This window comes from Pristis pectinata, chromosome 6 (genome assembly GCF_009764475.1).
Source record: "Pristis pectinata isolate sPriPec2 chromosome 6, sPriPec2.1.pri, whole genome shotgun sequence".
Lineage (NCBI taxonomy): Eukaryota > Metazoa > Chordata > Chondrichthyes > Rhinopristiformes > Pristidae > Pristis > Pristis pectinata.
In genome coordinates, this window is record NC_067410.1 from 96939373 (window position 1) to 96954849 (window position 15477).

The window sequence follows — 15477 nt, forward strand, 5'->3', positions numbered from 1 at the left end:
GTTCTTGCAAATCTGAAATAAAACAGAAAATCCTGACGTTCAGCAGGCCAGGCAGCATCTAGGCAGAGGCAAGCATCACCGATATTGTAAATATGTTCTGTTATATTTAAGGGAGTAATGAAACTGTCTTTACTTACAAAATGCTGATAAAAATGTAATGCAGATCCCTCTTCAAGGTTGTAATCACCTCTTGTTGATTTTCTTCCAGGCTAGGTGGAGATGTAGGAAAAGGAGGTGAAGGCACTTGCATGGGAAAACACTTTCGTATGGGATTCATGACGCTGCCTGCTCCTCAAGACCGCCTGCCACATCCTTGTGCCAGTGGCTTTTCGGTGAGGTCACAGTCACTTCATTCTGTTGGGGGTAGCGATGATGAAAGTCATGCCTGCGTGCGCAAGCAGCCGCCTCCAAAGCCCAAACGGGCTCCGAGCACGAAGCTGAGCATCTCGGCAGAAACTGTGAATGCTGGCTTGACTGGAACACCAGGACCAGGAGGAGCACCAGTCGGAGCAGGGGGTGCCCCTGTTGGAACAGGGTGGCCTCTGGGAGCAGACGGGGCTCCAGAAACGGCGGGGACATCAGGAATGGAAGGGGCATTGGGATCAGGAGGAATAGCTTCAGCAGCTGGAGTAGGAACAGCAGCGACAGCTGGAACAGGAGGGTCGCCGGGATCGGGAGGAACAACAGTAGCAGCTGCAATAGGAGGGTCGTCAGCAGCAGTGGGAACAGCACTGAAGGAGCTTGAAAAAAATGCGGGTGAGTAAACCTTCAATACCAATAATGATTAAAATTCTGCAGGGACTACAGCAGTGTAAAGTGGGCAAGGGTGGACAGAGACTCCATTCTACATCTCCTCCCATTTTAATTCCTGTAGACGTTAAAGAGACAGGTACAGATAGCAGCTGATATGAAACAAAGGCAGGTAAAACTGGTGGAAGTGCAAGTTAGTTATGATCAAAATGAATGTCAGAATAGGCTTGATGAGCTGAGTGGCCCATATGTCCTCATGTTCCTTCCACGGTTCCACAGTGTCCTCTGATTGATTTCATTTCCCAATTAAAATGCTGCCTCGAAATCCACCACCAGCGTGCCTGGCAATCTTGGAGTAAACTGGTAATGCGAGGGGATTCATTGCACGCGGACCTCTTGTACAATAGTTTCAGTATGGTGGATGTGTCTGACTAAAGTCCAGTGGAAGCCAATGTCCAGCAGTTTAGCATCTCCAGCTGGAACCTAACTCAAGTTGGAGCAGCACAGAATGCAAAATTGTCCCCGATACAGGAAAGCAAAGCATGCTTTTACTGTATTGTGTTGTTATGTGAGATATTGTGGTAGAGATTTTAAAAAAAAGATCTAGAATTGCTATGTTCACATGTTCTACAAAATAAGTCAGCTAATCTTACCCAAAAACTGATAGTGCTTGCTCCCATGTACATGTTTATGACATCCTTTCTGCTTATCAAGAGTACTACCTTGACCTTGCCTCTGGTTTATATGGTGATATGAAGAGAACAAGTCACTACTGAAATGTAAATCATATGGCACCTGCTAAAAGAAATGACAGATGCTGCTAAACCCCAGGAAATATTTCCCAGGAGCTAGGATTTGTAACTGCTATTTTATCAAATGAATGAATTCACACTTAGGAAAGCTGGATGGCCACTGTTATAGCCCAGGGTGACTGAGGAGTACACAACTACAAAGAAGTGCACATTTTCTTACATCCACAAGCATGAGTTGGCCACACAAATACACACCTTTCTGTTATATGCTCAGTACTTTGTCCAGTTTCCAGAGGAGGAAACAGCTCTGGTTATTGTTCAAAATCTTTCCCCTTTCACCGGAATGTTTCTGCGGACTGATAGAATGCCTACACCTCCTTAGATATGTAGTGATTTCTGCCCTGGTCTCATTCAGTGATTGTTTTATATCTGCTCAGGTGGAGAGCATTGCATAGGATGTATCAAATATCTTGTGTCCCTGAAGCCATATCAGCCACAATCATATTGATTGATGGAGCAAGCTTGAAGGGCTGAGTGGCCTACACCTCCTCCTATTTTCTTGTGTTCTAATCATCTGTAATGTTTGTTCCCCTTTATTTATGATAGAAGTTGCTCTTCAGACAGGACATCTGAATGGTCCTGTGGCTTGGTTACCTGGTACCTATTCCTTAGTGTTGGTTGGTACTACCTATCCTCCTGGTTATTCTGTCGAATGGCTTCCTGCTCACAACTTGCCAGTCCTCACTCCTTTTCCCTCACTATTTCATAGCCCTTACTTAATATGCCAGCATCTTAAAGCTGATCCAACACTTTGGACAGATGCTTAGCAGGCTGATTGACTTTTATTCAAGGCTTCCAAGAGATATTATTTACTCCTCATGTTTCTTATACTTCTCACGATACAGAAGGAGGCCTTTTGGCCCATTGAATCCATTCCGGCTGGGAGACCACTCCCAACAATCCTACTCCCCCACTTAGTTTCCATGTAACCAACTACTCTTGCCACTCACTTACAGTATGGGTAATTTACACTACCAGTTAAGGTACCAGCATGTCTTTGGGATGTGGGAGAAACTTGGAGCTCCTGCAGGAAAGCCAGACCATCACAGGGAGAATGTGAAAGCTCCACACAGACAGAGGTCAGGATCAGACCCAGGTCACTGGAACTGCATGGCAGCAGCAATACCCCTACACTACTATGTTTGAAGTTATCCTAGAACTTGGATTCAACTGTGAGTGTTTATCATACCTCAACCTTCTTCATCGGCTCCCACTTCCCAGCATCTTGGGGTCACACAGTGCAAGAACCAATGCAGTGACACAGGATTATCACACAATGGGTGCTTAGACACATGGAAGACCACTTTGCACCCACCACCCCCCTTCCCCTGCTCCCGCTGATTAGTCTCACCTCCAAAGACAGAGCCTTTTGGGCTCTGATTCACTTCCCAGCAGTCCGTGTGGCAGTGGCATAGCAGCTGCAAGCTCTTCATGCGTTTCTTTTGATGCATTTTTGCCCATTTTCACAATATGCTTCTGGGGAGCCAAGTGGACATTATTGTTCCATGAAATGCATGTTTCATGTCCCAAAACAGAGCTAAATCCATATTGTAAGCAAGTTTTTTTTTATTTCCATTCAGTAGGACTTCTAATCCTCCCAGCTTATATTAAACACCTTCATCAGTCAGTCCTTTTAGGTATGTTGTTCTGGTTTCTGATATTAGTGCTGTCAGATCCTTGACCAATAATTGTAACTGAAATATGATTTTAAAAAATGACAGAAAATGCACCTGCATTTCAATAGCCTTGTTATGATGCCAGGAGACAGTTTGCTCTGAAACAGCAAAAACTTAGAGAAACCTTGTTTCGGAACCTGTTCCATTGCTTAGATATAATTTCACAGTTATCTTAATCCTCTGCTATATTGTGAATTTTAATAGGCCATACTCAGTGAAAATTTGGCAATGTCAGCCAATATAATCAAAAATTTTAAATACTGAGAAGTTAAAGAAAGGATAATGGGCACAGAGAAAGGAACTGCTTCCTATTCTTTGCTAATTCTCTATTATTGAATTCCACTAATTGATCTACTGATTTCAGCTTGCATTCATTGTCAGTGTATAACCAACCACAGTTTCATGGGATTATTTCCACTTTAATTCACACCGACTGCAAAATGCTTGCACCTGCCAAAGACCATTGTGTCTCTGGTGCATTCTGGCTTTCTCTGCACATATCATGAACATGCTAATGACAAACTGGAGGACATGAAGTTTGAGAATGATAGCAAAGCAACTGTGTGTTTGCTCCTTCTGGGAAGCTTTCTGTGGATCCTGACTAGTCATTCCCTCTCGGCACTTTATTCTAATTGGGACATACAACTAGACTGATTATGATAGGGGCCATCCAATCTCTGAATGAGGTGGGGTAGGAAGTCAGATTACCAATGGACTGAACTGGCCAGGGCAGGTTTAACTGGGTGGCTGCCCCAAATGGATCAATACATCATGTTTCAGGAGCACGAGCACAACTTCTGCCTGCACTTCACCTCCATGTTCAAGAATTGGCCCTGGTCCACTCTAGGAGATACCATGCACAAACATATATTTGTGGATATCCTTGTGCAAATTATTAATAATTTTCCCTGAAGAATAATGTGATTTACATACACCAACAGCCATTACACAGGCAGATATAGTCAGTATAGAAACATTAAGGTGAGAGCAGTATCTCAAGATCAGTGATATGATTGAGAGCCACAAATCCCTAAAAGGTTCCCTTTGGCTAGCTTACACCTTCTGTTACGTTGAATGATCAGGTCTGTGTCAATCAGCTGACAATCCTGGAAGCAATTATAAATTAAACATTTATTATTAATAAACGCTGGACAGTAATGGATTTGTAATTCAATAATATCAATGGCTAACTTGCCTCTTTGATGGGTCAGCAATTTTATGTAGCCAAGACAAGTCTTTGTGTCTGGTCTGTGTCGATTTTGCTCAAGCTGTTTTTATAGTGTCTGTCAGCTCTTTGGTATTGCAGTATTACAGAGATCAAGCTTCCAACGAAACATCCTTTATTGAAGGCAGTAGATCTCAATTAGTAACCATGTCTGGTGCAACAAGGTATCAAAAGTTAGACCACATGATACACTTAGTTTTAAAGGTTCACTTGCAATTATATACATCACACTTCCTCAGGAGGCTAAAGAAATTTTGCATGTCCCCTTTGACACTCACCAACTTTTATCGATGCACCATAGAAAGCATCCTATCTGGATGCATCACAGCTTGGTGTGGCAACTGCTCTGCCCGGGTGAAGCAGCCAGCATAATCAAAGACCCCACCCACCTGGGTCATTCTCTCTTCTCCCCTCTCCCATCAGGCAGAAGATACAGGAGCCTGAGGGCACATACCACCAAGCTTAAGGACAGCCTCTATCACATGGTGATAAGACTATTGAATAGTTCCCTTATACGATGAGATGGACTCTTGACCTCACAATCTATCTTGTTATGACCTTGCACCTTATTGTCTACCTGCACTGCACTTCCCTAATAGCTGTGACACTTTACTCTGTATTCTATTATTTTTTTACCCTGTACTACCTCAATGCAATGTGTAATGAATTGATCTGTATGAACGGTATGCAACAAAAGTTTTTCACTGTACTCAGTAAAAGTGACAATAATAAACCAATACAGGTAATAAACTACTGCAATTAGGTAACCATTTGCTTCAACATACAGCTGTAAATTCAATTAACGATAAATCTGAAATAAAACAGAAAATCTTGGAAACACTCAGCAGGTCAGGCACAATCTATGAAAAGAAAAATAGATTTAACTTTTCAGGTCTGACACCCTTTGTCAGAACTGGGAAAGAGAGTAAGCAAGTTAGTTTTCATTTGCATAGAAGGTGGGGAGATACAAGTAGAAGAAAGAGAGTGTCTCTGATAGGGTGAGACCAAAATGAGACAATTAAAAGCAGATTATGCTTCTTTGCCTGTGTTATGGCTGCAGGACATGCCCAGCAGACCAATCTACACTCATGCCGAGAGAAAACTAAGCCAAAATTACAGATAGACCACTGTCAGAAATGGCCAGTTCTGATACGGGCAGAAAGAAAGAGTGAGTTATCTAAAGTTGGAAAATTCAATATTGAATCCTGCAGGCTTGCAGCATGCCCAGAATGAAGAACTTGCATTGAGCCTCATTGTAACAATGCAGGAGACAACTAGCAGATAGGTCAGAAAGGGACAGTGAAGGAGAATTTAAAGTGGCAGGTAACCAGAAACTCCTGCCGACTGAAAAAAAGGTGTTCCACAAAACAAACCTGCTTTTAGTTTCTCCAGTGTAGAGGAGACCACATTATGAACACCAAATGCAGTACACGAGTGCGAGTGAATTGCTGCTTCATCTAGAAAGACTGTTTGGGTCTCTGGGAAGGGGAGTGGTGAAAGCACAGGTGTTGCAACTCCTGCAGTTGCATGGGAAAATGCCAAGTGATGAGGAATCATTGGTGTGGTGGAAGAGCAGACAAGGAAACCATTAAACATGTGATCCCTTTCATATGCTGAAAGGTGAGGGGACTATGTGTCTGATGCTGGAATCACGTTAAAGTTGGCAGAAATTGCAAAGGATGAACCATTGAATGCAGAGGCTGATGGAAGGTGAGGGCCAGGGAAACTCTGTTCATGCTCAGTCCAGAAGAGGGGGTGAGATCAGAGGTGTGGGAAGTGGATGAGATGTGGTCAAGGGCTCAGTCAACAACTATAGTGGGGAAAGACACACATTAGGAAAAAGGAAGACATTTCAGAGATACCTGTATAGAAAGTCTCATCATAAGAACAAATGCAACATAGCTGAAAGAACTGAGAGAATGGAATGGAGTCCTTACAGGGGGCTCGAGATAGCTGTAGGAGCCTGTGGGCTTGTAATGGATGTTTGTGGCCAACCATCTCCTAAGATAAAGACAGAGAGATCCGGGAAGGAAAGCGAAAAGTCAAAAATGGAATGTGTGAAGGTGAGACGGTGGAAATTGGCAACAAAAGTAATGAAATTTTCAAGCTCTGTATGACTGGAGGCAGCAGCATCAATTCAATTGCTGATATTCTGGAAAAAGAGTAGAGGAAGTAGGCCTGGGGTTATTACTGAAACAAAGACTGTTCCACATATCCCACTAAAAGGCATGCAAAGCTTGAGCCCACGTGAGTGCCCATAGGCAGCTTTGGTCTGGAGGAACTGAACAGCATTGAAGAAGAAATTGCTCAATGCGAGGACAAGTTCAACCAAGTAAATCAATGTGTTGAGACTCTATTCAAAGTAAAATTGTCGGGCCCTCAGAAAATAAATCTCTCTGCTCTGCTGTTTTAAGATCGGGGGCAATCAAAATAAGATGAATCATAGTTCCATTTACTGTATGTGATTGTACATTACACTAGAAAGACCAATTCCATGATCCCATAAAGTTTAGCCAGAGCAAGCAAGTTCTTGTACTTTGGCACAGTGCTATCCATGAGCATGTTAAACGAATATTCTGATGACTAAAGAGTAGCCCCATTAGGCAAGACTGAAATAAGGGGTATATTAGATGATGTCATGCTATTACATCATGATAAAAGTAATTTTTATTCAATACAACCAAGTGGAAATTAAAGTCAAAACATTGTCACAACTTATTACATTCTAGTAGTCCAGAGCTTGAGACCAGCCATGGGTACAATTAAACAACAGGACCTCATTGTTATTATGTTGTTCTATTTCCTGCCCAACAACTAAGAATGTACTGGGGAAAAAAAAACAATGGAAGAAGGTTGTAGCCAAGAGAGGTTTGTGACAATCCCAGGTATCTAAGAAAGACTGTAAAACTAGCAGTGGAGAGGAGTCAGGGGTCTGGAGGAGGAGGGGTAGGTTTCCATTGAGAAAGTTTGCATGGAGACCTGTGGGGAAGGACAGTTCCTTCTTGCCCATGTGCTGGTTTGTTAAAATACAAAACTGCTGGGTCTGAATGCTCCTGTCTCCATTTGGCTGCTTCATTACCTAGGGTTGGGCAATGTTAAATCTGAATGTCTGCCAAAATATCAAGAACAGACCCCCAGCAACGTATATTAGAACAGACCCACCTCCCCAAAGCAGCAAACTTAATACCCCCAAATCTACCAGTTAAAACAAACACTCACAGTATTTTACCTGGCTCCTACCCTCTCCTACCCATTATAGGGATTTAAAATTATATTCCAACAGCTTTGCTGTAGAAAAAGCAGGAAGGAGATCCAGGTAGCTTGTTAAATCATTGCTTTGATATTCCACAGAGTAAGCACAAGGCATGAATATTATCTGTACACATTAGGTATTATATCAATCTTATTCATGCAGCTGTGGATAACATAACTTTCCCTGTTATGCGCATGGTATTTAAAGAGATCCTCCTGCAGTTTTTTTCTATTAACCTCAATCAGAACCATTTTGAACTGCTGTTCTAATTAATTCTGCACAAATGTCAATTCAAACAAGCCTGATGGTTATGGACACCAGTTGGATAAGTAGGCAGAATATCAAATGTGATCTGTTCTTATTGCACAGGAACACTGCAGGATGCTTTCAACATCTTCATTTTGAAATATGAATCCATTAAAGGACATGTTGATCACACCAATGTCATTTTAATTATTGCGTTAGTCTTAGCGGTTTGTTAACTTCCTGTGATTATGCATCAAACATTGTGGTCGTCCACTGCTTAACTCCTAAAGATATATTTTTAAACTTTCCTTTTCTTTCTTTATTATGAGAGAGCTTGTAGTTCTTTAGGCAGCTGGCCTCTGAAAGCATTGGGACAACACAATTTACTTCAAGAAAATCGATGGGTGATTCACTGAGAAAGCCTCTAAAGTAGAAACGATCTAAGTAATAGCATCTGCAAAAAGGCAATGGAGATAGATGATAATGGCTGAATAAGACAAAGGCGAGGCTTTCTGTGACATAATTCAATTTCAAGACCCCACTGAAAATGAGCACATTCTTAAATGCTTTGACATAATCTATGAGACATTTCCACCTCCGGGAGAAATTATACCCTTCCCTTAGTTTATTGAAGTTGTTGTTTAAAAATGTCACTTCTGATTTTCCATGTATACATCGTGCAAAAGCCTATCATGATTATTCATATACTCATGCTGCACAAGATATTTGAAATATGGAAGATTACCCTTGGATTGGGGTGTGTTTTAAAATAGTAGCTTAATAATGACTGCAGTAAATGTTAGCCTGTTGAATTTATGTGATATTGTTCTGTTATTTTTGGCACAGATATTAATCCATTTGTTTAGAAAAGGTGAAATTCTTATCGAAAATACAGTACAAATGAATACTCAGTCAACAGGCAAAATATTTTCCCATTAATGTCACTATAAACAGTTCCAATACACTGACAGCTTGAAAGGATCATGTGAGAAATCAAAGTACTGGACCAATCTTGAGTGATAATATTCCCATTACATGCTGTAAATAAATCTATAAACTTTCCTTAATATATGGTCTAAATAAATCTATAAACTTTCATTGTGTCTACATTGGCTGATTGTGTTTTAGCAGTGAGTATTAGGAGCAGCTTTATGGTTTTATACCATATGACTACAGGAATTTCATATGCTACATCTACCTGTAGAGAAACTTGTGGCAGATACTTTTTGAAATCTGTGAAGCCTTTACAAATTCGAATAATACATTTATATGAAGTCATGGAACTTCCAAAAATATTTATCTACGCCAAATACATTTGGCTTGGCTGGTATGTCACCAATAAGTAATGTCAGAATGTCAGCTGGGTAAAGAACTCCCAATTAATTGGTCTGTTCCACTTTATTGCACCAACAGACCGAGAAACATGCTGTAATACCACCAAGGTAACTATGGAAATGAGGAGTAACATCTAAAACCAGACTCACAGTTAGTTTTCAAATTTTAGGTGAAAAATTGGTCACCAAGCACAGTCAGAACTCGTATTCATTCTACTAACATATAAGCAAAATACTGCAGAGGCTGGAATTCTGGAATATGAACAGAATATGCCGCAAAAGCACAGAGGACTTCCATAGCAAGAACATGTAAGGTCATTGACCTGAAACGATAACTCGGTTTCTTTCTCCACGACCACTGCCTGACTTGCTGAGTATTCCTGGAATCTTCTGCAGGAACAAGAGGACCAGGTGGGAGAAGAAAGATGAAATGAAAGCAGAAGATGCTGGAAAAGCTCAGCAGATCAGGAGAACCAGAATTAACATTTTAGGCTGTGGATCCTTTATCAGAACTGGGAAAGAGAGAAAAGTTCATTTTAGGTTGCAGAAAGGGTGGGTTGAAGACTGCCTAGGATACCCTTCTGATAGAGAAACTAGGAATTCCCAGTTTACAGAGCTGACTGGTGAACAGATTGATGAGGGCATTTAGAGAGAGAGAAAACTGACAAAGGGACAAGTAAAGCTGTGAAATGCAGGACAAAGCTGTTGCCAAAACAAAAAAAAGATTACTGGAAATATGCTGCAGATCTGACAATATCTATGAAAAGAGAAAAACTGAAATAATATTACAGATGTATAATCTTACAGTGGAACTAGCCAGTTTTGATTTTTAAAAAAGGGGAAAAGCAAGTTATCTGAAATCGATGATTTAAGTACTAAGTCACAAAGGCTTCAATGTGTGCAGACTTAGGTGAGGTGCTGCTCCTCAAGCTTACATTGGGCTTCACCAGAACAGTGTGGGAGACCACAGACACATAGGTGAGAGTGGGAGTGGGATGGAGAATTACAGTTATAGACAACTGGAAGCTCAAGGTCATCCTTGCAGACGGAACAGAAATGTTCTGCAAAGCATCTCCCAATCCTCATTTGCTTTCTCTAATATGGAAGAGATCACATTGTGAACACCGAATACAGTACACTAGATTGGAAGATGTCTTGACATCTGGGAATACTTATACACTCATGCGAGAGGTTGCTTAGTGTAAATCCAATCAAATGACTTCTGATAGAGGGTCTTTGACCTGAGACATTAACTCTTGTTTCTCTTTCTAAATGCAGTCTGACCTGCTGAATATTTCAAGCAATTCTGTTTCTATTTTAGATTTGCAGTTTTTTTTTATTTTCAATTGAGTTGTTTGTTAACAAGGTTTGTCATTGTGTAGTTATCATTCCATTTGATGTACAGAGGGATCTTGGGCTGCAAGTCCATAGCTCCCTGAAAGTGGCAACACAAGCAGATAGCGTATGGCATACTTGCCTTCATCGGTCGGGCTTTGACTATAAAAAATGGCAAGTCACGTTGCAGCTGTACAAAACTTTGGTTAGGCCATATTTGGAGTACTGTGTGCAGTTCTGGTCACCACATTATAGGAGATATGGAGGCTTTGGAGAGGGTGCAGAAGAGGTTTACCAGGATGCTGCCTGGACTGGAGAGTACTTGCTATAAGGAGAGGTTGGACAAACTTGGATTGTTTTCTCTGGAACATCAGAGGCTGAGGGGCAACTGATAGAAGTATATAAAATTATGAGAGGCATAGACAGGTAGATTTCCCATGGTGGAAGTGTCAAATACTAGAGGATATAGCTTTAAGGTGAGGTGGGGAGAGTTTAAAGGAGATTTGCGAGGTAGTTTATTTTACACAGAAAGTGGTAAGTACCTGGAACCTGCTGCCAGGGGAGGTGGTTGAAGCAGATATGATAGCAACGTTCAAGAGGCACTTAGACAGGAACATGAACAAACAGGGAACAAAGGGATATGGACCATGTGCCGACAGATAAGTTTAAACTGGTAACTTGGTTTATTATTGTCACATGTACCGAGATACAGTGAAAAACTTGTCTTGCATACCGCCCATACAGATCAATTCCTTACACAATGCATCAAGGTAGTACAAGGTTAAACAATAAGAGAATGCAGAATAAACTGTAATAGTTACAGAGAAAGTGCAGTGCAGGTAGGCAAGAAGGTGCAAGGTCTTAACAGGGTAGATTTTGAGGTCAAGAGTCCATCTTACCATACTAGGGAACCGTTCAATAGTCTTATAACAGTGAGATAGAAGCTGTCCTTGACCTGGTGGTACTTGCTTTCAGGCTTTTGTATCTTCTGTCCGATGGGAGAGAAATTGGCATCATGGTCAGCACAGACATGGTGGGTCAAAGGGCCTGTTCCTGTGCTGCACTGTTCTATGTGCTATGTTCTCATAAGGTACAGAATATTAATTGTGCATAAATTACAATGAAACCCTTGTATTTAGCTTGGTACATGTGACAATAATAAGCCCATGTATCAAAATGTGAGTTAATTGCTACCAGATTGCCAGAAACTGTAAGGCTAGCAATGTCAATTGTGGCTTATTGTGCCTCTGAGTCAAGGTTCTATTCCGAGGATTTGAAGTTAAAAATCTAGGCTGCAGTTCTGAATGAGAGCCATGCTGTCAGAGATACACTTCAGCTGGAATGTTAACTAAGGGCTTGTCTGCCCTTTCACATGAATTGTAAAGATACCATAGCAGTGTTTTAAAGAAGTTCCCAGAGTTTTCCCTAGTGTCCTAGCCAACATTTATCCCTCTACTGACATCACTACAACAGATTATTTAGTGGGATCTGACTAGGTGAAATCTGTAACCTTTTTCATCTCACAGCAGTGAATACACATCAAATATACTTAACTAACTTTAGGATATCTTGAGATCATTGAAGGTGCAAGATGTAAATGAAAGTCTTCATTCTTTTAAAAGTGTAATTGTCAAGCATCTCTCCACTGAAGTAATAATTTGTGGTGAGATATTTCTGAAAGAGTGACTTGCCTGATTATATACCTGCTTATCTTTACCCAGCATCAACAAAACCCAGACCCCACAGCGATGAATATGGCAAGAAGATACCACCTCCTAAACCAAGGCGTGACCCAAACACACAGCTCAGCACGTCCTTTGATGAAACGTACGGCACAAAGCACGGTAGTAGAAAGTCGACCGCTGGGGCAAGCAAAGAGAGCACTTCAGGACAAGCTTTTAGTCCAACTCGGGGTACTGAGGAAGAAGAGCCTGTGTACATTGAAATGGTCGGGAATATATTACGTGATATTAAAAGGGAAGATGATGATCAAAGCGAAGCAGTTTATGAGGAAATGAAGTATCCATTATTCGATGAGGTGGTCCAAGACTTCAAGTGGGGCAGTCCAGGTCATATAGACCCTCATTCTCAGTGTCCTACTCCAACTGTGCCTGAAGTGGATATTACAAAGTCTTCAATCCCATCAACTCCAAAGGGCTTATTTTGTGAGATTCCACCTCCATTCCCAAATCTGCTCCCTCATCGTCCCCCTCTGTTAGTGTTTCCGCCAGCTCCAAGCCAATGCTCTCCAGCTTCTGATGAATCCCCTTTAACTCCTCTTGAAGTCATAAAGCTCCCAGTACTAGAAACAAGCATATCTTATATCAAGCAAACTGGTGCTTCCCCATCATCTCTCCCTGCTCAGTCTTCCGGATACCAGAAAGTAGAAAAAGACTTGCCACCTTCCCATGGAATAAGTGCAACTGGAAGGCCCTCCTCCCCACCACTTCCATCAACTCTTTATAGGACGCCATCACCTCATAGTCTTCAAAGTCATTTCAGTCACTCAATAACTCCATCTCCTATCACTATGGGGCGGTCCATGACTCCTTTAGGCCTAAAAAGACCCCCACCCTATGAGTCTATACATCCAACACCAAGATGTTCTTCCGCAGTGCCTCAGTCTACAGTGAAAACCCCAGTACAGGAAGGAGGAAAGACGGGAAATGTCTCTTCTTCCCAAGGATCTGCGCATAGTGGGTCACGATCCAGAACGCCAACCAGTCCCTTGGAAGAGCTCAGCTGTCTCTTTACCTCAGGAAGGAGTCTGTTGAGGAAATCGGCCAGTGGAAGGAAATCCAAGGAGCCCATGGAAAGTAAGTGATCACTTGGTCTTGCAGTTTATGAAAAGGAATGATAATCTTTTGCTTAAGGATTGTGGGAGTCTATTGAATGGAGGAGTACATTTCAAGTCCTTTCTGATATTTAACAAGTTAAAGAGCTAGTGTAAAATCAGGGAATAATAGATTATTTACAGAATCAAGGGATATTGGCTTATTTAAGGAAACTGAGGTAAAAGATCAGCCATGATCTTATTGAAAGGTGAAGCAGACACAAGAAGTTGAATGGGCCACTCCTGCTTCTATTTCCTATGTTTGTCTGTTCTTGAAATCAGATTATCTTCATTATAAGGATAAAAAGATCCAAGAAATGTTGCAATGAGGTATATCTTTTCCACTCTTTTACTCCTTGTCATAATCCAATAACTGTGGGATTGGACAGTTGTCTCCTTTTCAGCCAGATGTAGAGGAATAATTTTGGCTGTGCTCCTGCAGGCATGAAGCCAGTGCAGAAATTTGAGCAATTGTCACTCACATTTCAACAACGAGTATAGAATGCTGTGGTGTAACCAAACTGAGATTGCTTTGTGCTGGTGCCAGACACAAAACATAGAATAATATTCCTTATCCCAGCACCTGCGACCTTCAACTCCATAAGGATAACGCTTGCCAAAAATAATAGGCTGGATGTTGCTCTCCATGGCAAGCAAATAACACCAGCCTTGTAATACAGGTGTTTTATTTCTTGATATTTTTCAGAAACTGGCTGTCACAAGAAAAAACAGCATTTATTGGCCATCCTAATTGCCCTTGAGGAGTAGGTGGGTAGCCACCCCCTTGACCCACCTGCTTCTGAAGGTAGTCAACAATTGGGTTAGGGAGACAATTCCAAGATTTAGGTTCAGCAATGATGAAGGGACTATGATATGGTGTGGGACTTGGAGGGGAACCCGTAATTAGTGGTTTTCCCTGTTGCCCTTGCCCTTCTTAGTAATCGACATTGCAGTTTTGTGAGGTGATGTCAGAGCAACATAGGAAAATACACTAATTGTAGTAAATTTTGTCATTGGTTCATACTGTAGCCACTATAGACCACGCAGGAGGGAAGGACTATTTAACTCGGCTATTCAGGAGCCAATTGAGTGGGCAGATTTATCCTGGATGGTGTTGAGTTTCTTTAATACTGTTGGACCTGCACTACTCCAGGCAACTACAGGTTGTTCCGTCACATTCCTGACTAGTAGATGGTCAAAAGGCTCTGAGGTGTCAAAAGATGAGTCACTCACTGTAGCATATTCAGTTAGGTTTCTGTCGATGGTGACCCCCAGGATGTTGATGGTGGCAGGTTCGGTGATGGTAATATCATTGAATGTCAAGAGTAAGTCAATAAAGTCTCTCCTGTTGGAGGTGACCATTGCCTGGCACTTCTGTGACACAAATGTTACTTGCCACTGATCAATTCTTGTCTGAATGTTTCCACGGCTTTGCTGCATGCACGCATGGACTGTTTCACTTACTGAGGAGATGCAGATAGATTTTAACTCTGTGCAACCATCCATAAATGTTTGACCTTATAAAGGAAGGAAGGTCATTCATGAAGCAGCTGAAGATGGTTGGGCCTAGGATATTGCCCTAAGGAATTCTATTAGTGATGTCCTCAAGCTGGGGTGGTTGACCTTCTACAACCACAACCATTTTCCTCTATGCAAGGCTTGATTCCAACCAATGGAGTGTTTTCCCCTTAATGTCTATTGACTTCAGTTTTATCTGGGCTCCTTGATATCATACTCAGACAAAAGCCGCCTTGATATCAAGGGCAGTCACTCTTACCTCACCTTTGGAATTCAGCTCATGGATCTATATGTGGATCAAGGTTGTGATGAGGTCTGGAACAGAGTGGCTCTGGTGAAACCCAGGTTAGGGCATCAGTGAGAAGGTTATTGATGATTAAATGCTGCTGGATGGCACTGTCGATGACACCTTCAGTCACTTTGCTGATGAGTGTTAGCAGACTGACTGAGTGGTAATTGATGGATTGGATTTGTCCTGCTTTTTGTGAACATGAG

General features: G+C 41.7%; 1 protein-coding gene and 1 long non-coding RNA gene across 4 annotated transcripts in view; one reads left to right on the plus strand and one right to left on the minus strand.

Annotated features, from left to right (window-relative positions):
• The window catches only part of LOC127571980 (uncharacterized), a 230350-nt gene that overhangs the window by 98495 nt on the left and 116378 nt on the right, over positions 1-15477 (minus strand). The gene's annotated exons all lie outside the window — the stretch shown is intronic.
• Positions 1-15477, plus strand: part of nyap2a (neuronal tyrosine-phosphorylated phosphoinositide-3-kinase adaptor 2a) — a 126491-nt gene that overhangs the window by 62300 nt on the left and 48714 nt on the right. For all 3 annotated transcript variants that reach the window (XM_052018770.1, XM_052018771.1, XM_052018772.1), the window contains exons 3-4: positions 209-756; positions 12353-13447. In XM_052018770.1, coding sequence (XP_051874730.1) covers positions 209-756; positions 12353-13447 — 1643 coding nt within the window. The remainder of the gene's footprint in view (positions 1-208; positions 757-12352; positions 13448-15477) is intronic.